The sequence below is a fragment of the Xenia sp. Carnegie-2017 genome, unplaced genomic scaffold, assembly GCF_021976095.1.
Source record: "Xenia sp. Carnegie-2017 unplaced genomic scaffold, XeniaSp_v1 HiC_scaffold_14, whole genome shotgun sequence".
NCBI lineage: Eukaryota > Metazoa > Cnidaria > Anthozoa > Malacalcyonacea > Xeniidae > Xenia > Xenia sp. Carnegie-2017.
Window position 1 is genome coordinate 11,781,102 of NW_025813447.1, and position 23,948 is coordinate 11,805,049.

A 23,948-nucleotide genomic window follows, 5' to 3' on the forward strand; every position below is an offset into this window, starting at 1 on the left:
TAACTGTGTAACTTGGTATTTAATTACATTACTGGCTGCGGTTAGCCATTTCATCATTCCTATTGGTCAAAAAAGGCAATTTACTGGCTATCATCTTCCTAGTCATGCGCGTATTTAGATGTGCATCAAACAAAATCTTTGAATAAATTGAGACTTCTGTTTGTTCTCTATACTGTGACGATATACTTCAAAAATCCTCTTATTTTTGGATACGATTACATCCGGGAGGCTTGCTGTTAGTTTTTGATTCGTGAAACATTAATTAGCATTATGACGTCATGAATTATACCTTCCTTCTTCGTTTCCTGCCTGGCTGCAAGCTGCTGGTGTTGCTCAAAAAACTGTTCAGCGAGATCAAATTATCAGAAAAGAACTTTTTGCGAAAGGAGATTTTCAAAAGAAGTCGTTGCGAGAAGAAAACTTCCTTTTTTTCAAGGAAAAATAATTTCACGGCGATCTTTTCTTTTGATATTTCTTTTATGATTGTTTAATAAACCCATCTTAATCAGGTTTGTACAAAGTCTGGCAGCCAATTGACATACAAACAAATTGCATATTGCATTTTGTTATCCACTGCATATTGAAACGCACTACTTTTATATTATTTTATGCTTATCTGTTTCATAAATATCTTCAGTTGTCAAAGTGGAAGGAGAAAAATCATCTATCATCAATACATTACACGACGATTTTATTGGTCAATCCACTCCAATGAGTCATAGCTATGAAATGAACCACAACGGTCCCTTGGAAAACCTTCTTGATGTTTCCAGGGTGGAAATTGCCGAAGAACTACAAAAACAACAAAATGATCGTCTTGACAAATTGTGGAAAAATCAGTGCGAACAAAATCAAAAGATATTTGAGAAGTTTGATCAGTCAATGACGTTACAAAATCAGTACGTTTTGTTTGATATCATTAATTAGACTATTTGTGAACTTTTGTACTTTGATGTAATGTCTTATCGTTGAGACTCTTTTCCCAACAGTACCGTCAAACAATGACCATTTGTCCACCGTATACATACACCTTATCACATCTTGCAAGATAACTTTCAACGTCAAATCATCACTATATATTGATGAATATACTATACTTCATAACTTACATGCTTACTATATAGTTTTAACTTGAAAGAAACAAGATTTCAACGTAACTAGATTGCAATATCACAGCCCTTCAATATTTATTTTAGCCTTTAAAGATCGAATTATTTTTCATAGAAATTTTTGTCTGCGCGATCAGCACGCGAAACAAATGGAAGAAACGAGGCTCTATTACGAAAGGGAAATAAATGCACTGAAAAAGCAGCTTGCAGACATGAAAAATATCATTCAACAAAGCAAATTGAACGAGAATTCAGTGAAAAGTGAGATCCAAAAAGAATTTGAAATCATGTCCCAGACCAATATTGAATTGAGCAGTCGATGCGACGCCTTAGAAAGCGCAAAAGAGAGTCTCCAGGATCAGTTGAAACAAGCAAATAGTAAGCGTGAAGAAGTGAAATTACACTGTCGACAGTCACCAATCAAGTTCTAAACGAAAAAAGAAATCATTACCAAAAAAATTTCGACTTTTTCAGTGAATAACTTGATTGGTAGCATCACCAGCTACTTGTTGAAGAGTAGATATATGGTAGATTTTTGTTAAAGCATGTTCTCAACACAACATAATCAAAAACACAGCAGTATATTGTGAGGTTTTATTATTCTGAAATCTTTTCCATGATGCAAGATAGTGAACTTAGAATTAATATGTTTTACAATTGATTAAATTTTCACTTAGTTACTCTGAATCTATCAAGAGATGATCTTGAGCGAAAGTACAACCGTTTACAAGAAAATTACGACAAACTTTCGACGAAATATTACAAAATAAAAGATGAAAGCAAGATGTATCGTGATCGAAGTAAAGTTCAGGAAAGCGTTGTTGAAAAGACAAAGAAGTAAATACATATTAAAGAAATTTTATTGTGCCAAGACATGTTCAACCTACTTTTTACAAAATTAATTTATTTTAATGATTTCTTTTCAGGAATGAGCGCGAATTGGAATCATTAATTGAAACTTTAAAGAGAGAATTGGTACGTATTTTATTTAAAAAAACTTGACTTTATGATTTATGTCACGTTCACTTCATAGCAAAGCATTACAGCTACAACATAGGCTTAATTACACAAATTTCTACCGCAGCTGCAGTATTACGGTTTAAATCTGACAATATTTTCTTGTTTTCCATAAACAACCAATGTTACAACATAAAAAAAAAACGAAATATCATGTTAAAAATTTTATGATCACAGGCTCATTTTTATAATGTGTCTTATAAATGGATTTTTCGCTATCTAAGTGCAGCATTGAAAATCGTGATCATTTTGAAAATCGTAATCATTTTGAAAATCGTGATCATTTGAAATATTTTGTGCGCTTTAGGAAGACAGTAAAGTAAAATGTGAGGTTGACAAAAGTTTGTACAATGTAACACAACAACGACTTGAACGTCTGCTTCTGCAAAATCGTGACAAAGATTCAATCATCGAAGATCTTGAAATTAAAGTGAAATCGCTCGAAAAAACAGTCAAAGATGTCAATATCAACTCGGCCAAAGCTGGTTTGGTAAGTTTTGTCACTAACGAAGTCAATGTCCTTAATTGTCGAAGTGTTATAGTACATTATATCACATAAATGATCACAACGTGTTTTATCCGCTGTTATCTGCTACCATAAAGTAATGAGATTGTCGTGTGAACTACACTTAAACATGATAATTTTTTTTATCATATCTGAGTGTAAAAAGAAAATGTAACTAAATTTTTACGAAGTATTTGGGATTCTCAATTTATCATTCTCTGCTCTTTCCATGTTTTCATCTCAATTTATATCATTAGAAATCCTGTTGTCACCTCTTTAACAATTTTATTTTCCCTACAGAGTGAAATAAGAGAAAGTATTAAGAGAGACAAAGAACTTCTAAAACGAGTATGCTCTCAGTTTTATGAGAAATTATAGTTTTGCCAAGATGTTGTAGTATCATCCTCGAAAATTTTACATTTTTAGGTTCTTCACGATTATGACTCTCTTAATGAAAAACATGAGAAAAGCAGGGTTCGTTTTTCTATGTTTCATTGCCATGTTGTTCCCCAAACTTGCTATGAAGGATATTTGTTTTACTTTCCTCGATGTACAAATAAGTCTGGGCGGATAACAAGTTTTTCTTTTCTAGGAACACATCTTGAATTTGGAAGGAAAACTCGCTGAAAGCAAAGGAGAAGGACTAAGCTTAAGGAAGTAAGTGCACGTTTGATGGTTGTATACACTTAAGGAAAATGATTGAATGCTTTTTTTTTTATTTGTTTTCACACAGTTCATATTTTTTACATTTTGATTTGCTCGATTTGCAACAACTTGTTATGCTTTTCTTCAAAGTTGCTAAAGAAACAATTTTCATATTTTGTGGTTTACTTGTATCTTATATAAATTATGTTCGAAGCAGACTGTTTTTGAATAATTGACTGTGTTGGCAATAAGTATACTAAAATTGTACTAAAACATTTCCACTATAATGACTGAATGAACTGCTTTATTGAACCAAGGGAATTGTCAGAAGTCAATATCACAAACCGAAATCTTGAAAAGTCATTGCAAGATGTTTTAAATAGCAAATTGAGGTGAAAATAAATCACTAAGTTCATCTTCACAAAGGAAATCTATGGCTTTAACGTACTTAAAGAATAGGTAATGATTTTTGCTATGAATTTTAATAGCCGAAGAATTGCCGAAAGATCATCAAGAAAAACTTGGGAACAGCCTGCAAGTCCCACGTTCACACGTTATGATTTAAATGACGAAAAAAGTTTTCGAAGATTGGGATCAATAAATCACAAGGAGAGCTCAGACCTTTTTCGGTAAGATGGGCATATTCCTGTGAGATAGATCGACATATTTATGCTGGGATAGTAATGATATTTAGTACATATTTAAATGTTGATTTGGGAAGAGTTCAGTTGCATAACTGTTATGAGTCTTAGGAGGGCAGAGCTACGGCACCCGAACAATTAGATTGCAGGGGTCACTTTTAACGGTTTTATTTGTGAGCGAAAAAGTAAAAAAGTAATCTGTGCAGAAACAAGACATTGGATCGTTTTTCAAGTCCAGCTTACGATGCGAGCGGTGGATATAACAAATATGGCGATGCAAAAAGATTATCAGCTGGTAGTAAAGATGAAGAAAACAGTTTGGCTTACAATTATTGTAATCAAATTTACAAAAGAGGTAAGTAAATAATTCGTAAATTTTCAAAATTTGGTTTTGTTGATCATAAAGTCAAACTCGAATAAGACAGTGTGCCTTGGTTTTGGCCTTGATCAATAACAGACATTGCTCAAAATAATGTGCGAGCTAAAATGTTTTTTTGTTTTCTGTTACAGTTTACGACAAGGGAGGAGCAGAGGTAACAATTTTTACGATATGTTGACCTAAATGAAGAGACTCGTGCTTTTGCTTGACAAAAAGAGGGAAAATCACTTTTAAACTCTACACCGTTAAAATATGGCTTTGTTTAAGTCGTTCAACTCTACATTTACGTCTTAAGTTCTAACTTCAGAGAGTTTCTTGTATCACATACTCTGTGTATGTTGTTAAAAATACACATGTAATCTTTTTTTCTTTGTTCATCGTATCTTTTCAGATTGACCCCATTGACCGTCGTGCAATCATGATTTCCGCGGAGAAAAACTTTCTCGAATTATCCGAACAGCGAAGGCGCGTAAGTAATTTGAAAATAAAACTAAATTATCATCTGTAAATGTTTGAAGAACCAACGCATTTAAACTATTCTGTTACAAGTTACTGGAGTCTAATTGTACCGGGATACCTGGTCTGTTCTTGTGCAGTTTAAATGAGGAAAGAATTTCAGATACTAAAGGAAGGGAAATACAAAACTTAAGTTAACTTAAAACAAATGCACATGAATATTTTTGCAAGAGCAATTTGTGTCGAGGTAGATACAGCAATTTTCATAAAGGGGATCTTTCGTTGTCTTTGTCTGATAGTCAACTACTACTAGTGTGTACAATTACAGTAAGATTTTAGTTTCATGATTTTAGTCATGAAGCTACAAACATAAAATATCTATCATTGAATGTAATGTTAAAAGTGATCAATATACGTTCATGTTCCTTCGCATTCTGAGATTATTATCTAAATATTTTATTTCCCAGCTGGAATCAAATCTGAGAAAAATGTGTTGGTCTAGAATGTCAGAGCAAGATAAAGAAGACAAGGTTGATATTTTTTTTGATTTTTTTCATTTCTTGTTATTAAGAATCTTACAAACAGAAGAAGACAAATCAAACTAAAATTCTGAACGAAAACGAGACTTTACCTTGAACAAGAAATTGACTTACCTTGTAGAAATATTTGTCGCTTGACTCACGCATGCGTACATTTTCAACATTTATAACAATAAAAACTGACCAATGACAAACCTGACCAATGACAAACCTGACCAATGACGAACCTGACCAATGACAAACCTGACCAATGACAAACCTGACCAAATGTTGAGTTTGGTATGTATGAGCTGCATTGATAAAACACTATTCATTCTTTGCTGTTTAATTATGTTATTAAGAGTTTCCTGGAAAGTAAACTGGATGAAGTTATAAAAGAGCTTGGCAGGATACGAGAACAGTTGAAAGCAGATATGGTGCGATAGACTGGTCATGACTTACAGCAGTTGCTGAACTATAAATTTCACTTCAAATTACTGCTTTGTATCAAACTTGAAAAGCTCCATTCATGACAGTAATTCATCAATCTGCATTTTTTTATCAATGCTCCACAACCATGTGAAGAAATTCTGTTAAATGTTGTGTCGGTTCTAAATACAATCTTTGCAAGCATTGTCATGTTGGTACTTTTTTTAGTAGTGGTGGCGAAGTGCAAGTAGAGATAATATGCTGCGTTTTGCGATTAGTATTATTCTTTCCTTTATACGGCTCTTAAAGCCCACTTTCGAACTGCTGTCTATTCATGTAAAGACAAAAATGTCGTAGACGTAGATCTATTTATGGTCCATCTCATACAAGGCACGGACTTCGAGTCTGTGTCTGATTAACAGTTTCTGGTATGAAATGAACACTTTAGAGTAAAACGGAAAAAATCAGCTCTTTCGGCCTTTTTGATGCCAAAGAACCGATAGTTTCAGTTGTGCTTTCGTTTAATGGCTGCAAAGTGACTGCACTATTGCAGGCAGAAACAATTTGTCGGGAGAACAAATACTTTTGTTCCTTTTGGTCATTCAAAGCAATAAGCGCAAAATATGGCTATGTGACTAATATTTTAAAAGATCAAAAGAACCAAACGGCTTATGCTGAAGAGAATAAATTTTGTTGTCATGCTGATACTTGAGTTGATGTATTTGTATTGCTCTTTCTTACATAATAAACCGAAGCCAAACCGAATATTCGAAATGACGCTACGCGTACCTATTTTAATGTGCATATGGTTTTGATAATGGACATTAACATTACATCAAGTTCTTTCTAATGGAAAAACAATGGCGATTTTATAACAAACTAAAATTTATGATATTTATATTAAGTATTTTACGGCTATTAACCAAAGATTCGGAACCAGATGTTCACCTCTAATGAAAAAGGAAAGAAAAATGAATTTGTCAATCGTAGTAAGGCTGCGCGTGATAACAGAAATTTGGAGAGGCAGAAAGAGAAAGCTGCCGTCCAAATTCAAGTATAATAAATTATTCATTTAGCAAACTCTCTTTCCATGAAGCGTTATATTTCGTTATTCTTACCTTTATATGCGTTATCATATTATTTCATTTATTGCTCAGTTTTGTTGATGATACTAACTGCAGCTCCTTTTCTATTTTGTTTTGAATATTTGGAAAAAATTGCACCTGTCAACAGGGTCTATGTGTAGTCAGAAAATGATTGGCTTCAAAATCAAACCCTCAATACTTTGTATTTCAATCATTCTTTAGCATAAACTGCAATATTGTATCTGAAATTTACTAGTTTATCGTGTTTATTTGTTTAAAGGCTGTTGCAAGATGTTTTTTGGTGAAAATGAAGCTAAGACTGCAATATTGGTGTGTATTATTATACTGTAATAAGTTTTTGTTGTGGTTGAAGATTTCAATTTTGCATTAATAAACACCGTAGTTGGTTCAATCCATGTTGAATTGCTTCAATCTTTATGAATGATTGTTATAATTTTGTTTCAATCTATTTTAAAGAGTTTAAATCCTCCATGAAACTTCTTCTTTGTTCAATATTCTTTTTAAATCTTTTACCATTTTAGCAATGAAATAGATGAGTTTTTTAATAGTTCAAGAAAGACAAAACCAACAGGTAATTGCCATTATCAACACATTAACTGTTTCATGTTGTTTCTTTACAGTATTTTTGAGTTTTCAGGTATATGGCAAAGCTAGTTGAAACCATTGCTTTGATTGATTACTTTTAAATGATTACTTTATGTAAAAGAAGACAGAATTAATCGCCTACTATATGTTTATTTGAGTATAAATCACTCCAGTTCTTAGACAAGATCAGGTGAAACTTATTCTTGTTTCATTTAAGCTGAACACAAAATATGTGAGAATTTGTATCTGCTTCAATCCCAATTTACCATCCCATCACCATAAATGTCAGTTAAAGGGTAGTTGTTGTGCAATTAATGTTCTGTCAGAATACTTGTCACGTAATATGTAGTGTGCATCAACTTTTATTTTCTATTTCAGGCCTGGAAATTTTTCACTTAACAAGGAAAGCCATGTTTGTTTTTAATGAAGAAAAAGATAAAGAGGTGTTTATTTTATTGTTTTGTTGACTCTTACATCATCGTTTGTTTTTAGTGAAAGTACTTCTTATCGAAAATTTGATTTTCTCATTACTACATTTTTGATACTCAGTTATTACGGTGCGGCAAACTCAGAGTGTAAAATTGACTATTGCCTAATGGTTGAATACAATAACAATTAAACGTGAACATTTCTTTAAACTTGTAATTGGCACATTAATATGACTGCTGATAAAAATACTTCACAGTAATAACTTGAACATGAACATTCCTGGTGGGATTCAACTATGACAAACAACAGGATATTTTGACTAGTTGAATTCGCCACCAGATTTATTATTGTGTTTATTCCAGAGATTTCAGTTATTTTGTAAAACATATGTGGAAAGTATGGATGAACAAAATCCCAAGGTTTGTTTGTATAGTTTTGTTAAACTTTAAACTTTCCAAGGGTTTTATTGAGTGTGTCACTTGTGCAATAAATGAGAAATAAAATTCCTTGAGTTCAGTCTCCACTTTCCGTGACGCAATTTTACTTTGTATGGAACATGTGCTTTTGCGCATTATCGAGAGAAATATATCTCGCATTTAAATGCACCCAAGTAAGACTTAAAAATCTTTTTTGGAGAGGTCTCGCTATAGTTACGTAGTGTACAGAGGTCTCACTAGTTATTCAGACTCCCATTATTCATACAAATTACAGCTACAGAAGATAACATTTGATGTCTTCTTAAATGCACAGAGTTCTTACCAGGAGCACACAGGTCTTATTAGTTGTGAAAAAGTTTTACTGGATGGGCGGGATTCTTACTAGCCAGACGGGCAGTTTTCTAACTAAATGTGCAAATGTATTTCTCTGCAGTGAAACGTTTTCCTTCTTTTCTTTTATTCAATCTTATTTCATAAAGTCTTAAAATGTGCACATATTACTTATCAATGGACGTAGTACACACAACATCATGTGATTTTGAAATCTTTCCCTTTTTGTCATGATTTTTTAGTTGTGGTATATTTATCCAACATTTACTAAAGATTGGGCTCAACTTTGGATTAGACAAGTGCAGAAAATTCTTGTCGTCTGTTCTAATTATCTTAAAAAGCTCAAGGTGAGCCGTTTGGTCATTTAACAAGTCTGTTTAGTTGATAAAGGTCGATTTTAGTTCTAATAGTCAACCAAATATGATATGTTCATCGTACCATGACGATTATCCATGATTATCCATGTTTGTACATGTTCTCTAAAATTTATTCATGTTATTATGTTGTGCAACCCATCGCCATTTGCTATTTTGTCAACTTTGCATTCTTTTTCAGTTGAATTTTGTATTTTCAGCCCAGATCAGGAAGCGATAGCAAACTTATCAACATCTATTTAAGCATGGTAGGTTTATAATGGGATTATCATTAAATAATATCATATGGAGAAGCTAATTTATTTTCAACTATTCATTTGAAAAATGTTGATAGTATGTTGCATGAACTTTCAGTAAAAGAAATGTTTTATTCCCATATCTTCACATAAAGATTATTGCTCATAAGACAATTTTCATAACTCAAACTTACAGTGGTGTTTGGGAAGAAAGAATGAGTTTGCACATTCGTTATCAGTTCTGTGAAATGAAGATAAATTTCTATGAAGGATTAGCAATTTGTATTTGAAAATTGACTGAAGTAATGAATTATCATTTTTAAAATATAAAGGAGTCAAACTTTTCTAAACTTCGCCCTCGAAATATGTACATTTCTCTTTTATTCGTCGTAAAATGGAAGCTTTAATGAGATAGTTCATCAAAGCCTGAATGTGCGCCGTAGAAGATCGATGCTCAAATGATGTATTTATTGTCTAAACTAGCTGCTTCTGTTTGCTATTGTTTTACAACGTATTAATTTCTATTTTTCATATTTATTGTCTAAACTAGCTGCTTCTGTTTGCTATTGTTTTACAACGTATTAATTTCTATTTTTCATCAGATTGCTAAATTTACTGATTGTAAATCATGGAACATTTTCTTACTAAAAGGAGGTATGAGGATCTTTCCTGACATGAAAGTGAATTTTAAATAAATTTTTCCGTACTTACAGTTGTCATCATTAAACTCGATATTGTTGTAGCTTTAGTTTGTTCTAGTTTTTATTGTTCCATAAACTCGACATTGTTACAGTTTTAGTTCGTTCTAGTTTTTATTGTTCCATAAACTCGACATTTTTACAGTTTTAGTTTGTTCTAGTTTTTATTGTTCAGGTGTTTGTGCAGAGTCAAGTTCGCTTACAAACTTTGAAAAATAATTTAAAAAACGATAAAAAGAAACTTTAATTATTTGTCAATTATTTCCCTAGGTGAAAAATGGAAGCCTACTCTTTACCTACTGTGCAAGAATCTATTGAATCATTTAGAAAACAATGGTCTATATTCTTCCTTGAAGGTAAATTTTTGACTACAATACCACCATTATTTAGACTATAGCTTTTGATAGGTTTTATTGAAAAATGTTTTTGTTCGTCATAAAGTCAATGAATGTTCATCTTATTTTATTTTTTTTTTTACTTTATAGGAAGTTCTGATGCAAGGTTTATGTTGCAATGATCTAGTCCTTAGGCCGACACAGCTTTCCGCCATCTTAACTTTATCGTTGAGGTAAAAGAGGGAGACTTTAATGTATTTATGTACAAACAATATACTATGTACCAAATTGATTCCGAGATTAATTCAAATTTTTTAATTTTTACTGTTAAACGAAGTAGAAATGCTGAGGTCTGTGTTAAATATCTTTATACTATATTTGCAAAAGTATTTCCCAATGAAGTAGTAATCACGTGTTTGACGTAATGGTGACGTGTTTGACGTAATCATGACGTGTTTCACTTTTTCGTGTTATGTTTATTAGAGTTGCAGAAGGAGCTAGTTTTAATGATAAAACAATGAAATTGTTTCTTATTAAAATCGTGAGTGTTCCTGGGTTATTTTTGCACTGTTCGAGCATATCTCCACAGGTATTGATCATTATGTTTTAAAAATTGTAGCTACGTTATCTTTAGTATCACTATCTTGACATTGTTACCACGACATTATGATAGCATTTTAGGTATCCGTTGATAATCTGTGGGAAATTTTTTTCCTGCTAAATGATTTTCATCTTGCTCGAGTTTCAAATATTCGATGTACTTTATCATACAAGAATATGGGATAGAGTTTTCTTAACAGTTTAACTAGGTAGATATCTTTCTCCTTAGAACTTGATTGATTTGGAGAGTGACATAGTGTATCAAAGTTGATATTTACTAAAATAGAAAAGCTATCCTGTTTGTATCGTTGAATTAAATTTTTTATTGAAAGGCGACATGAAAGTGAGGATGCCTGTAGTTTCTTGAAGCCCAGTTTTATCTCAAGACACTGAAAGTCTCGCTTTAGCTTATTGTTGTAATGAACTTTCCATGGGCCGTGTGTGAAAAGATTAGGACTTCTGTGGAATCCTTTCTAGTAAAACATGTTGCTAGTCATGTCGTAGCAACAAACTCTTATTTCATCTTCTTGTATCGTCTTGTGTAGACTTTGGACCTTTTAAAGGAGTGCAATATATTGAATCGTATCTTAACGTTTTTGAACTCTGGCAATAACTGGAGTGATATTTTTGAATTATTACGGGGAAACTATTCTCTGTGTCTTCTTGGTAAGTTTAGCAGCAGGATATCAAAAAACTTGTTAAGGGTTCTCAAAAATTGACGAGTTTGTCGTTCTAGATGTTAAATAGAAATCTAAACATATGTTTGATGCATGTGAGGTGATGCTTTCCATATAAAATGTGCAACAAACTGGAGTAGATCACGTGATAAATGCATGGCATGCATTAAAGGCGTAATGAGGGTGAAAGTATTTAAAGCACGAAAATAGTACAGAAGCATTGAATTTGTTTGTTTATGTCTGGGTTTTAGCGAAAAGAGCTTGTTTGCGTTGTCTAAGATTGTGAAGCATGAGAGAGTTTGGATTGCAGTTTGGGCTTTGTTGGTGTTTGAAATTGTTTAAGTTTTATTTTGAATGAGGTTGACGGTTTTGTTCAAAAGAATATCGACGTGTTTCCTCAGATGTAGTTCAATAATTACTTTACACTAAATATTTTAGAAACATGTTTACATAATGTCGACAATTAAATATTGTCGTTTATCTCTAACGTCTATTATATATATAGTATTAATGTTGTTAACATTTTAATTTGTTATAATTTTTCAGCGAATCTTATTTTCTTAATTGATGTGGATAAGGAGGTACGAAATGAAGCAACGATCATATATTACAAAGAAATGCTATCGAAGAATAGTTGGTTAAAAACTTCATTTCTTGGTTACTGTTAAATTTCTGTTATGAAGTTTCAGTTCATTGTTTCCAATTCTGTCCACAATATTGTATTCAGTTTCTGAGGCCTCGTAAGAATCTTTACCTTTACCAATAAAGTTTGGAAAGCGATCCACACTAAATATAGAATAAGGGAGATTAAGAATTATAAAGAAATTTTTAGCATTCTGATAAAATTGAATACAAATACATCTGTTTGTAAAATGCGTCCGATAACGATGCACACAACGATAGTTATACTTTAATATCGGGAAAATTATACGTTCACATTGTCGTTTGAGAAAATCATACTGGTGTTCATCCAAATTAAACTGATGATGCAACTTTATTAAGACTTTTTTATTAAACAAAATTGTTTTGCATCATGAAAAGTTTCTCCCTACCTTTTATTTTCTGTGTTATAGGCGTTCAGCTCAAACATTCCTGAATTTTTGGTATGTTTTACGTAGTCTTTACTGATCTTTTTTTACTTTATTTTTCATCATTGTCTTCCTTGAACTTATTTTACTGTACTACGTAACTATCAAATCAATTTTCGTTCTATGTCCTATTTCATAGTATGAACGATTATACAGATGATATAATCTCCTAAATAAGAAAACAAAAAAGAGAGACTAATAAATTTGTACACATGAGAAAGTCTATGGAGGATTCATTTTGCATATGTTTTTTTTTCCAGACTGTAGTTACGAAAATTCTGATCGATGTACGGTCTCTAATTTCTAAAGACAAATCTTCTCTGGCTACATGGCATCCTATCTTTGGTTGGTATAAAGAGAACTGTGATTCACTCTTGAATGTATCCATTCTTCACGTAAATAAAGAACTTCAAGTTCTTTGGAAACGAAGTACTATTGAAATCCTGTTTCAATCTCTTCCACCCTTGCAAATGGAGTCGGAAAAACAAACAGTGAAAAACAAAGGTAGTTATGTTAAGGTAGTTACTGCATGGAAGTAATGTGGTAATAAATGTAAATTCTTTTATGGAAGTCTGTTCTTTCTATCTCTAAAAGTACAATCATTAAACAAGTTGTTGAGTTAGTCAAAAAAGCTTCTTTTTAGATGGTAGAAGGAAACTTCTAGCTCGACTTATATCTGGCAAGTTTACATCAAGACAAGAAGCAAATCTTTCCTCGCCTTCAGTTGTTCAAATACGTAATACGTGTTTCATGTTTGAACTACTATTGAATTCTTTATGCCAGTTAAAAATGGATATTCTTACTGGTACGTATGTTTTTTAAATCACCCAAAACAACCGCCCAATAACTAATATTGGTTATGGCTATCTATGCGTGTAGAACATTCTGTCTTACAAAAGAATATCTAAATATTATTTGTTGAAATTTCTTGTATTCGAATCAATGTATTTTACTGTTATACATCAGGCCTTAGTTTCAATGAGGAATTCCTACTGCGTTTATTAAAGTTCCTTCAAGAGTTGGGTCCCGATGGCGGCCTCAACTTGATACTCAATTTTGTCTCGTCCGAACATGGTAAAATATCAACATCCATTCAATCATTGCTCATCCTGTTTTGTGATTGCTGCAGTCATCTACTACCGTGAGTTTATATATATATATGTATCTGTTGCTTTTGTCTAATGACGTCTGCATAGAACTTATATATCGGGGGGTGGGGTGGATGTAATGATAAATTTATTTTTGTACTGATTGATGGATTTTCGTAGTCTTGTAGACGACTTTGAAATGTATGATCAACAAAAACCGTTCAGTCTTGAAGATCTCACGGCTTTGTCGGGATTTTTAAACACACTTACCTACAAATTACTTTGGAACAAGTCTATGAATAAACGTGAGATATTCATTCATTTAAAGTCATCGATTTCAAAATATTTTCTTAATTTCTCTTTCTTTTCTTTTTATTCGCGATGCGAGAGTTTGTTTTGTTTCATTTCGTTTACAATCGCATCTTACCTCCCGTTAAATGATTGCTTCGATCTATTTCAATTCATTCACTATCTAGCACATTATATTAGTTCTGTCTACCACATTTGATATCGTTTTTGTCATCACATTTCCCATCAGATTCCTTTCTATTCAATCTTGTTCATTTCCATCCTTCTCTATACATCACATTTCCCATCAGATTCCTTTCTATTCAATCTTGTTCATTTCCATCTTTCTCTATACATCACATTTCCCATCAGATTCCTTTCTATTCAATCTTGTTCATTTCCATCCTTCTTTATACATCACATTTCCCATCAGATTCCTTTCTATTCAATCTTGTTCATTTCCATCCTTCTTTATACATCACATTTCCCATCAGATTCCTTTCTATTCAATCTTGCTCATTTTCATCCTTCTCTATACATCACATTTCCCATCAGATTCCTTTCTATTCAATCTTGTTCATTTCCATCCTTCTCTATACATACAATTACTGTACTCTTCTTGGCATGATATGATTGTTATAGTTAAATTAATCAGTTTACACCGTGTAAAATTTTCTGCTTTATTTCTCAATTACTCTTTAATTTAAGTTGCAATTTTATTAAAATTCTCTTTAGAAAATTCCGAGTCAATGAATGCACTTGATACCTCGGAATGTCTCCTGTCTTCAGTCTACACTCTTCTCATGTTGATTTATGATAGAGACTCAAGAAGGCAGTTCACACCTGAGAACCATTGGTTGATAAAGTAAGTTTAAATATGCTTAAAAACTATTTTAGCTTGTATTTAACCATCCACTCGAAAGTAAAGATATTTGGCTTTCCTCTGTATTCGCATCATTGACATCGCTCTACTTACACATCACTATGGTGGACACATTTCTGTTCAAGTCTAATAAGAAACTACATTTATGGTGACACTGTTCATGATCTTCCTCAACCATTGAACTAAAATACATGAAACGCTACCTGCAATACAAAACCTTAATAATTTTTTTGAAGCCAAATCTTACACCCAGACACGCGAGATTACACCCAGACACGCATGTGCAATCAATCAATTTTCACTCCGCGAGAGCATCTCGAAACCCTAAACACGCATGTCTGGGTGTAAACACGCGTGTCTGGGTGTAAGATTTGGCTTCAATTATTTGCTTCAGCTAGCGTTCCATGTATTTAAGTTTAATGTCTTCAACAGCACTAACTTTTTTTCATTTTTTCATTGGTGAAGAATCATATTTAGACATATCATATTTAGATTAAATGATTTCTCTTTTTGTATTGTTTATCGGCCAGGGAATTAAAAATGAGTACATTCAAGTCGAATTTGTCTTCAAAGAAACCCAGAGCTGTTGAAATACTTAAAAGGATTCCTCATGTAATCTCCCATCATGAGGTGATGTGATGTGATGTTTGTCTTACATATGTTCTCAATGAAAGTGCGTGGGCTTAAAGCTCTTTTTCACTCATCGCGAAACGTACTCGCAAGCTCACTGCGAGTGCCTGCGAGTAACTCGCAGCGAGCTGACAATGAATTGCAGCATAGTTAAAATATTTGAACAAAATTTGTTGATCGCGCGAACAGACTCTCAAGCTCGCAGCGAGAGCATTTTGCGATGAGTGGAATGGAGCCTTTAGTTTGAATTGAATTGAATTGAATTGAATTGAATTGAATTGAATGCTAGCTGGTAATTTCAGTCAATGTACAAAATCAGGAATATTCCCGTCATATTAATTGTTTAACTCAAAAATTTCTCGTTGAAATTTCAGAAAGTATAGTGCTTATTTTGTATATTTTTCACGCTGTTTTTATTTGTGCAATGAAGATGTTGAGAGCGTCGTTTGTTTTTTAAACGATTTTTGTCATGTCTCTATTTTCTGTAACACAGCGTGTAAAGATCTTTCGTGGTTTCGTTGAAGAAGATAAAAATTTGCTGGGACTATCAATCGATCATAATGACTTCAGTTCAAGCTGTATGTTTGTAAAAGTTCGGAGAAATGCTCTTTTGGAGGTAAATTAGATTGACGTATAGTCATCATATCAGTTGTTGAAAAATGATGAAAGTTTGTAAAATTAATATTTCTCTGCATTTAATCAATCGTATTTTATCTTACACGTTGCTACAGTTACAAAAATCTTGCATGATTCGTTTTGAAGCATCTTATTTGAGTGCTTCTGCAAAATGCAATGAAAAAACTCTGTTTTTCTTCTTAAGGATGGATACAAGCAGCTGTCAAAAATTCCAATACAAAAATTGAAAGGAACGATCAAGATAAAATTTGTAAACGAATATGTAGGTGACTGCTTTGTTCTTCGATGGCTTCATGACACAAGTTGCTTTATTATGTTATTACAACAGTACAATAATATTTACAAATGCTTTATTTCTTCTTTGTTTCGTGGAATTTTCAATTTTGTTTCAAAGAATGCTGTCTATCTTGATATAATTGAGTTATTTCGTGGAATTTTCAATTCTGTTTCAAGGAATGCTGTCTATCTTGATATAATTGAGTTATTTCGTGGAACTTTCAATTTTGTTTCAAGGAATGCTGTCTATCTTGATATAATTGAGTTATTTCGTGGAATTTTCAATTCTGTTTCAAGGAATGCTGTCTATCTTGATATAATTGAGTTATTTCGTGGAATTTTCAATTCTGTTTCAAGGAATGCTGTCTATCTTGATATAATTGAGTTATTTCGTGGAATTTTCAATTCTGTTTCAAGGAATGTTGTCTATATTGATATAATTGAGTTATTTCGTAACGATTGTTTAATCATTACACAGCTCCTGCGATGGTTTAGGATCTAGATAGTTTTTGTTTGATTTTCATTTTTAGGGTTTGGACGAAGCTGGTATTGATCAGGATGGCGTTTTTAAAGAGTTCCTGGAAGAAACGAGTAAACAGGCATTCAATCCTCATCTTAATTTGTTTAAGGTGAGAAAAATGGATTTACTCATTAAGTTTTTATTGTGTATAGACAGGCTGCTGCTACATGAATATTTTTCAAGTGTAATTTTGTAAACAAAAACGAAAAATCCGGGAGGAGGCGTACTTTTGCCAAAAATATAAATTTTGGTATTCTATCAATGTATTTTAGTATTCTATCCACGAAATTCGTTTGGATCAACTTTCAGCTACCGACTTTCTCAGTTGCTCTTCTTGCTTTGTGTTTCAATTAGTACTTGTATTTTTCTAGTTAACTCAAGATCAGCGACTTTATCCATCACCAACCTCATGTATCCATGACAATCATCTTGATTTGTTTGAGTTTGTTGGCAAAATGTTGGGAAAGCCGTTTATGAAGTAAGATGTAGAAGCACATTTTGTTCACTTTGAAGAAAAACATAGCTGATAACTATACCAGAGGTTTAATTCTAACTTGTGGAGTGAGGGTGAATCTCCTTTTATTTATAATTCAAAGCATTTGTCTTGTACTAAGTATAAGTCTGTAGTCTGGTAGCTGAATGTGTTTGATCAGGAACTGAGTTAAGTTGATAGTTACAAGAATAATCGATGTGTCTGTTTGTCTGAATTTTTTAGGGCATTGTCGTTGATGTACCGTTTGCACCATTCTTTCTAAGTCTTATGCTGTCACGACGACATAATGCATTTTACAGTTCTATTGATGAACTACCGTCAATGGATCCAGATCTTTATAAGAATCTAAATTACGTTAAGGTGAGGTGACATGACCAAAAAAATCTTTCTGTAAATGTCTTTACAAGAATATCTGCAGCAAAATTTTATACGCAATTCCAGTTTTTGAATAAACTTTTATATTTTCTATCTTTCCTTTGAGCATTATTTAATTGCTGAAGTGGCCTGTTGATTGAAAAAATTTGCTACCAAAAATCATTAAACTTATACAGCAAAATGCACATTTTTAGACATCTCTCTTCGGTTTAGTGTTTTCTTTTCTACTTTGAAAAATATGATCGTTTTTATTAATTTTTTTCTGTATTATCTCACATTTTAGAAATATGAAGGTGATGTTATAGATTTGGGATTGACGTTTTCTTTTGACGAAGAAGTTTTAGGCAAGGTAAGAAAGACAGTAAAAAACTATGTATTCTAAAAACATCACAATGGGGATCATGTCCTTGGGAACTAGGACTTGTTAAACTCCGAGAATTACTTCTTGAGTTTCGATATCTTTTTCAATGCATCATGTACATCATTTCTACTGATTTTAAATCATGTATACGTCATTTATACATCATATATACTTTATTGTATATAATTGTACATCATATATGCATGTTTGAAAATGCCATTTACATCTTTTATTGTTAAGTATTTCAAATTTTACGGTCATTTCATAACATTCTACAGTTTAATTTTCTTTTATTTTTAAGATCATCACTCACGAATTAAAACCTGGCGGAAGAACAATAGATGTGTCTAATGAAAACAAGTGAGTTTTGCTTTTTAAATGTTCACCGTCAACCTCGTTCCCAGGCCCTTTGCTCTGACGAGCGTCAAAGTGAAGAGTCTGGGAACGAGGTTGGTTCACTCCTCCCCCTGACCGAATAAATGCCTTGCTGATTTATGGTGCATGATTTTGTTTAGAATAAGCTACATCCACCTTATGGCGAACTACAAGATGTGTGTTCAGTTACGAGATCAGAGTCGAGCCTTCTTCCGCGGTTTTCGCGAGTTCATCCAACACGATTGGCTTAATATGTTCTCTGGTCCAGAACTCCAGAAACTCATTTCTGGTGACAGCACTACGCTGGATGTGGCAGACTTAAGGTTTTTTACGAATTATCAAAGCTATCTGAGCGGAAAAAGAACAGTTTTAATGTTCTCAATGTTATTGATGGAAAAGAGGAAGAATGTTCATATTTGAGGAGGGAGGGGAGGCACTGCAAAGGACTTTTGTTAGCTCGGTATACGAAATCTTGTTTGACCTCGAATTTCATGTGAAATTTTTCCTTTAATTTAGTAACAATTGTGGTAGATTTTCTGATGTACATTTTCTCAAGATTAAATTTGTTGTCTGTAGAAGAAATTTTCGTGGTTATCAAAATATTGAAATATTTACCTACAATAATTTTGATGCATTGCTGAATGATTAAAGATAACGATTTGAATTCCGCTGCATGGCTAAAAATTCCTTATATTTAGGGCTAACACGACGTATTATGGTGGTTATCACAACAAACATCGCGTTGTCAACTGGCTTTGGGAAGTTGTGGAGAAAGACTTTAACGAAAAGGAAAAGGCCGCTTTTTTAAAGGTACGTATTTAACTTTTAGGTGTTTAAAATGCAGCATGGGACCCTGTCTTAAATATGACGTTTTCTTTGTATTTGAGGAGTTTTAATGCTAACTTTTTGATACTAGCATTTTGTATTTGAGGAGTTTTAATGCTAACTTTTTGATACTAGCATTTTGTATTTGAGGTTATAGATGTTGATGATTAGCTGTTTTATATTGTGACGTCATAAGGTCATAATATTTATGTCATGTGATTTAGTTTGTTTTACTGCAAAATGTCAGATGTTGGTATTGAAGGTTGTGGTGCTGCTAAATTGTTACGAGATCTTTATGTTGTATGTTGTGATGTTGTACATACATGTATTTGATCTTGTGTTGTGACTACGTGGTAACGGGCTCTGGATAAAGTATGTTGTGATGTTGTACATATATGTATTTGATCTTGTGTTGTGACTACATGGTAACGAGCTCTGGATAAAGTATGTTGTGATGTTGTATATATATGTATTTGATCTTGTGTTGTGACTACATGGTAACGAGCTCTGGATAGTGTATGTTGTGATGTTGTACATATATGTATTTGATCTTTTGTTGTAACTACGTGGTAACGAGCTCTGGATAAAGTATGTTGTGATGTTGTACATATATGTATTTGATCTTTTGTTGTAACTACGTGGTAACGAGCTCTGGATAAAGTATGTTGTGATGTTGTACATATATGTATTTGATCTTTTGTTGACTACGTGGTAACGAGCTCTGGATAGTGTATGTTGTGATGTTGTACATATATGTATTTGATCTTTTGTTGTGACTACGTGGTAACGAGCTCCGGATAAAGTATGTTGTGATGTTGTACATATATGTATTTGATCTTTTGTTGTAACTACGTGGTAACGAGCTCTGGATAAAGTATGTTGTGATGTTGTACATATATGTATTTGATCTTTTGTTGTAACTACGTGGTAACGAGCTCTGGATAGTGTATGTTGTGATGTTGCAAAGTGTATTGAGGTTGCAGCATTGTTTCAAATATTGCAGGATTGTTTTAGTTACAGAACAGCATGTTTTTCTAAAACATGAATTTCGTACGTTTCATGCTGCTAATGTGTAAATAAAATATCTTTCTTTTCAATTTCTGTTTTGACTTACTTTTAGCCATTAATAATTCATTGTGATTTAGTTTTATCATGTTTTTAGTTCGTCACCAGCTGCTCAAAGCCACCTTTACTAGGCTTCGCCCATTTACGTCCAGAATTTACTGTGCGTTGTGTTGTTGCGACTGACGATGAGGTAAGAAAAAACATAGTGACAGGTTTGGGGGAATAAATCTCCTGGTTAGTACAGACCTGAGAAAGAATGTTGATGTTAGTATAGACTAACATTTTGACAAGATATGTGTGAGTCATTTTCAAGATGACTACAAAGATGACGACGGTTAAGGATGTCGAAACGTCAGTCAATAACCACAGCAATGTCACCAGGCCTTCTCGGGACTGCACTAACCTGGTTGATGTATATTCCCAAAAGAACATAGTAAAGTAATATGACAGGCATGTTGACTGGCTAAAAGCTTCCATTAACAAAGATTTTGTAAATCCGGTGGATACAAATGTCCCTTCTGTACGTAGGATGTGTGTGAAAGTGCCAAAGCCCAAAATGTGATTGTTGAAAAGGCTTTAGATACTTCAGAAATTTTGAGCATTTATGCTTGGCATTAGCCATGCTGTACCTCCAATAGATTTTAAAGAAGTTTAAAATACGAAGAGTTTAATGAAGGCTAAAAAGTTCGAAATGCCTATGTCATTCAGTTGGGCTATGTAAATAGTTTAGATGATTCTAAACATATTGGCAATATGTTTTATAATTCGAAAATTTGATCTCAGTGCGTTTTTTGGAGCTCAATGTCTGTCGGACTGCTTGATTGACCGTGACATTATAAAAAACTAGGGCGAAAGCCCAGATGTGACGTCATATTGGGAACACGCTTTATGAAAACATTGTATTTTACCCATAATCTCTTTAAAAGCTTGACTATTTTGTTTAATATTGTTGCACAGCACATGTGTTTGGCATTTTATATAATGAATTTTAATAATAAATATACAACAGACGAATTCCCGTTTTGACGTTAAAAATAACATTAGTTACCAGTGTTTTTATGCTGGCGGTCAACATGGTCAATTTTTAAACTTTCAGTGCGAAAACTCAAGCAAAATAATACTTTCGAGCTTTAAAATCTATTGCACAAGATTTGATGTTGTCTGAACAATCAAAATGGCATGAATGCAAAAACATGATATATAAGCAATTTAATTGTTTAATCCATAGTGAAAGATCTTCAACTTTCTTCACGTCATGATCTATTTTAGGACGAAGGTGATTCAGTTGGTAGTGTTGTACGTGGATTTTTTAACATCGGACGTAGGAAGGTTTCTACAGAACGACTTCCAACATCATCAACTTGTTTCAATCTTTTAAAATTACCCAACTATAACAAAAAGGAAATTTTGAGGGAGAAACTCCGTTATGCGATCCAATCAAATGCTGGTTTCGAACTTTCGTGATGTTTTTTTTCAAAAAAATTTTTTACGTCATGTTCATGACATCACTCCGGCTGATGAATTTGGTATGTGAATGACGTCATGTTCATGACATCACTCCGGCTGATGAATTTGGTATGTGAATGACGTCATGTTCATGACATCTCCGGCGATGAATTTGGTATGTGAATGTTACAATAACATATTTAATGGGAAATAGTTTGCCTCTTTACTTCTCTGATCTCTTCTTGAAAAATACTGTAAAATACAAACGTTTAGTCATTGAAAATTTCGAAATATATAAAATGTGATTATGTCTGTCACAAATAAACGTATACAAATTTATCTGAAGAGAATAAGGTGAATGATAGATTAAATAGAATTACTATAATGACAGGAACTTATCCAGCCAAAATTATTATGAAAAGCGCGAAATGATTTTGAAAAAATGCTGGAACATTTTTACCATAGTTTTGAAGAAAAAACAAACTTTTATACACTTAAAGTTTTCTAATATCTACAGCTAAAGTAAGAGCTCATCCCTCCTGTGTCGTAGATAAGAACGAATCTTTATCACCACTATAAACAATTCTTTATTATTTAATGAGTGATTAGTCAAGTGAGCAACTTATGTATTGGACTTTACATTTGCTCTATTTCGTCCACGTTTGTATATAGAAGAATAAACGATGCGCTTTTTAGGAAATATCTATCGCTTAAATTTTCAGAAAACTCGACAGTTGAAACAGATTTCAGCTTTTAGTCTTTTAATATGGCTCTTACTGACGAGTTTAAGTATGTTTTTAACAAGGCGGCGCTCAACATTAAATACTGATTTAAATAAACAGGATGATACATCAACAGACAAAGAACAGATCACATTTTATTTACAGAAATTAAAGTTGTTGCCGATGAGCAAAGTCGTCAGAAAGTCCTCCGAAAACTTCTCTATTGTAAAAGAGCAGACAATTTTCACGAGCCTATCGAAGTGGACACGTCACAAGATGAGGCGCGATGTCCTGAATTGTACACAATTGCTCGTGATTTATTGCAAGGATTGAAAGTAAAGTTGCCGTACGAGACTAATAATACACGTTGGAAATTTCGTGAGCGAGTCGATCTGAATAAACTCAAAGAAACTCATTTGCGCTGGAATCATCCATGGAACAAGGAGAACTCACAGTCGAATAGAACTCGTGAACTATTACGACGTTACAACGTGTCAGCGGTAAATATCAAACGACGTAAAATCATGCTGACATACGGCCATAATTGTTGCAATGCTTCGAAAGCCAGGGCAGTTGAGCAAGCGATCAAGACAGGACGAATGGATTACGCAGAAGCTCACGATCTTTCATCTTTGTCCATACCTTTTCAGGTATCACATCATGCACTTCTACGATTGCGGAAAGGTGCAGGTTATGGAAACCTTATATAATCCTCCATGCTCTGTTGTACAAATTAAATGATGGCGACTTATTCGTATATCATGACTCCGGTGTGTATTTAACAGGTGACATGGGACCATTGCTCAAAGTTTGTCAAGATGTAAAGCCCAATGTGCTTGCATTCTCTATGACGTATCATGAACGTCTATATTCTAAACGTGACGCTTTTGTGCTTATGGGAATGGACGATCCAATTGTCTATAAAGAAGGACAAGGCCAGCGTTTAGGCAATCTTATTGTAGCAATGAAAAACTGTGAAACTATACAGTACTTCATGGAATATCTTGCCTACACGATGGATTTTCGAATTGCAAGCGATGAAGATAATGTAATGGGTAAACCAAATTTTCCTGGTTTTCTTGGAACCCGACATGATCAGACTGTGCATTCACTGCTTTCCAAGAAGTGGGGTATTGTTGAAGTACGTGATCCCTGCACTTGCGGGCGCAACGGTTTTGATTGGCGGGGTTGGATACGCGTCAGGACCATTCAAGGCATTGTATGTCCAGGACAGAAATAGAAGTAAATAGACATTGATGTTTTTATGCGTTGATGGTCGTGAAAAGTTGTTTTTTGATAGTTATTAGTGACACTGGATAATATTATAAACTTTAATCCAGACGAACCTCATGAAGAGTCTTTCTATGAGAG

The 23,948-nt window shown here is 33.2% G+C and overlaps 2 protein-coding genes across 2 annotated transcripts; both read left to right on the forward strand.

Moving 5' to 3' along the window:
• Nucleotides 1-729: 729 nt before the first annotated feature.
• LOC124435282 (ERC protein 2-like) lies at nucleotides 730-5,716 on the forward strand. Its single transcript, XM_046985219.1, has 14 exons — nucleotides 730-899; nucleotides 1,225-1,487; nucleotides 1,787-1,946; nucleotides 2,036-2,084; nucleotides 2,434-2,616; nucleotides 2,932-2,979; nucleotides 3,058-3,105; nucleotides 3,224-3,288; nucleotides 3,765-3,905; nucleotides 4,151-4,272; nucleotides 4,428-4,450; nucleotides 4,688-4,765; nucleotides 5,220-5,282; nucleotides 5,633-5,716. The coding sequence occupies exons 1-14, from the start codon at nucleotides 730-732 to the stop codon at nucleotides 5,714-5,716; spliced, it is 1,497 nt and encodes a 498-aa protein (XP_046841175.1).
• Nucleotides 5,717-5,728: 12 nt separating this feature from the next.
• Nucleotides 5,729-22,176, forward strand: LOC124434833 (ubiquitin-protein ligase E3B-like). The gene is given in 32 exon segments (XM_046984757.1): nucleotides 5,729-6,753; nucleotides 7,065-7,114; nucleotides 7,327-7,376; nucleotides 7,769-7,833; nucleotides 8,182-8,238; nucleotides 8,829-8,933; nucleotides 9,161-9,208; nucleotides 9,799-9,850; nucleotides 10,165-10,250; nucleotides 10,380-10,462; nucleotides 10,713-10,818; nucleotides 11,375-11,495; nucleotides 12,053-12,087; nucleotides 12,580-12,609; nucleotides 12,855-13,098; nucleotides 13,238-13,399; nucleotides 13,561-13,735; nucleotides 13,863-13,987; nucleotides 14,706-14,835; nucleotides 15,384-15,483; nucleotides 15,977-16,099; nucleotides 16,304-16,381; nucleotides 16,926-17,024; nucleotides 17,287-17,374; nucleotides 17,377-17,393; nucleotides 17,631-17,768; nucleotides 18,067-18,132; nucleotides 18,446-18,504; nucleotides 18,660-18,842; nucleotides 19,218-19,329; nucleotides 20,507-20,599; nucleotides 21,679-22,176. Coding segments are annotated over 32 exon segments (3,189 nt in total). The 5' UTR covers nucleotides 5,729-6,639; the 3' UTR covers nucleotides 21,874-22,176.
• Nucleotides 22,177-23,948: the final 1,772 nt, after the last annotated feature.

Bases quoted from the DNA above. Each gene is read 5' to 3' on its own strand.
- LOC124435282 (XM_046985219.1), top strand. From the start codon at position 730: ATGAACCACAACGGTCCCTTGGAAAACCTTCTTGATGTTTCCAGGGTG. The intron at 1,947-2,035 runs GTAAATACATAT...ATTTCTTTTCAG, and splicing joins GTTGTTGAAAAGACAAAGAA to GAATGAGCGCGAATTGGAAT. The intron at 5,283-5,632 runs GTTGATATTTTT...TATGTTATTAAG, and splicing joins AGCAAGATAAAGAAGACAAG to AGTTTCCTGGAAAGTAAACT.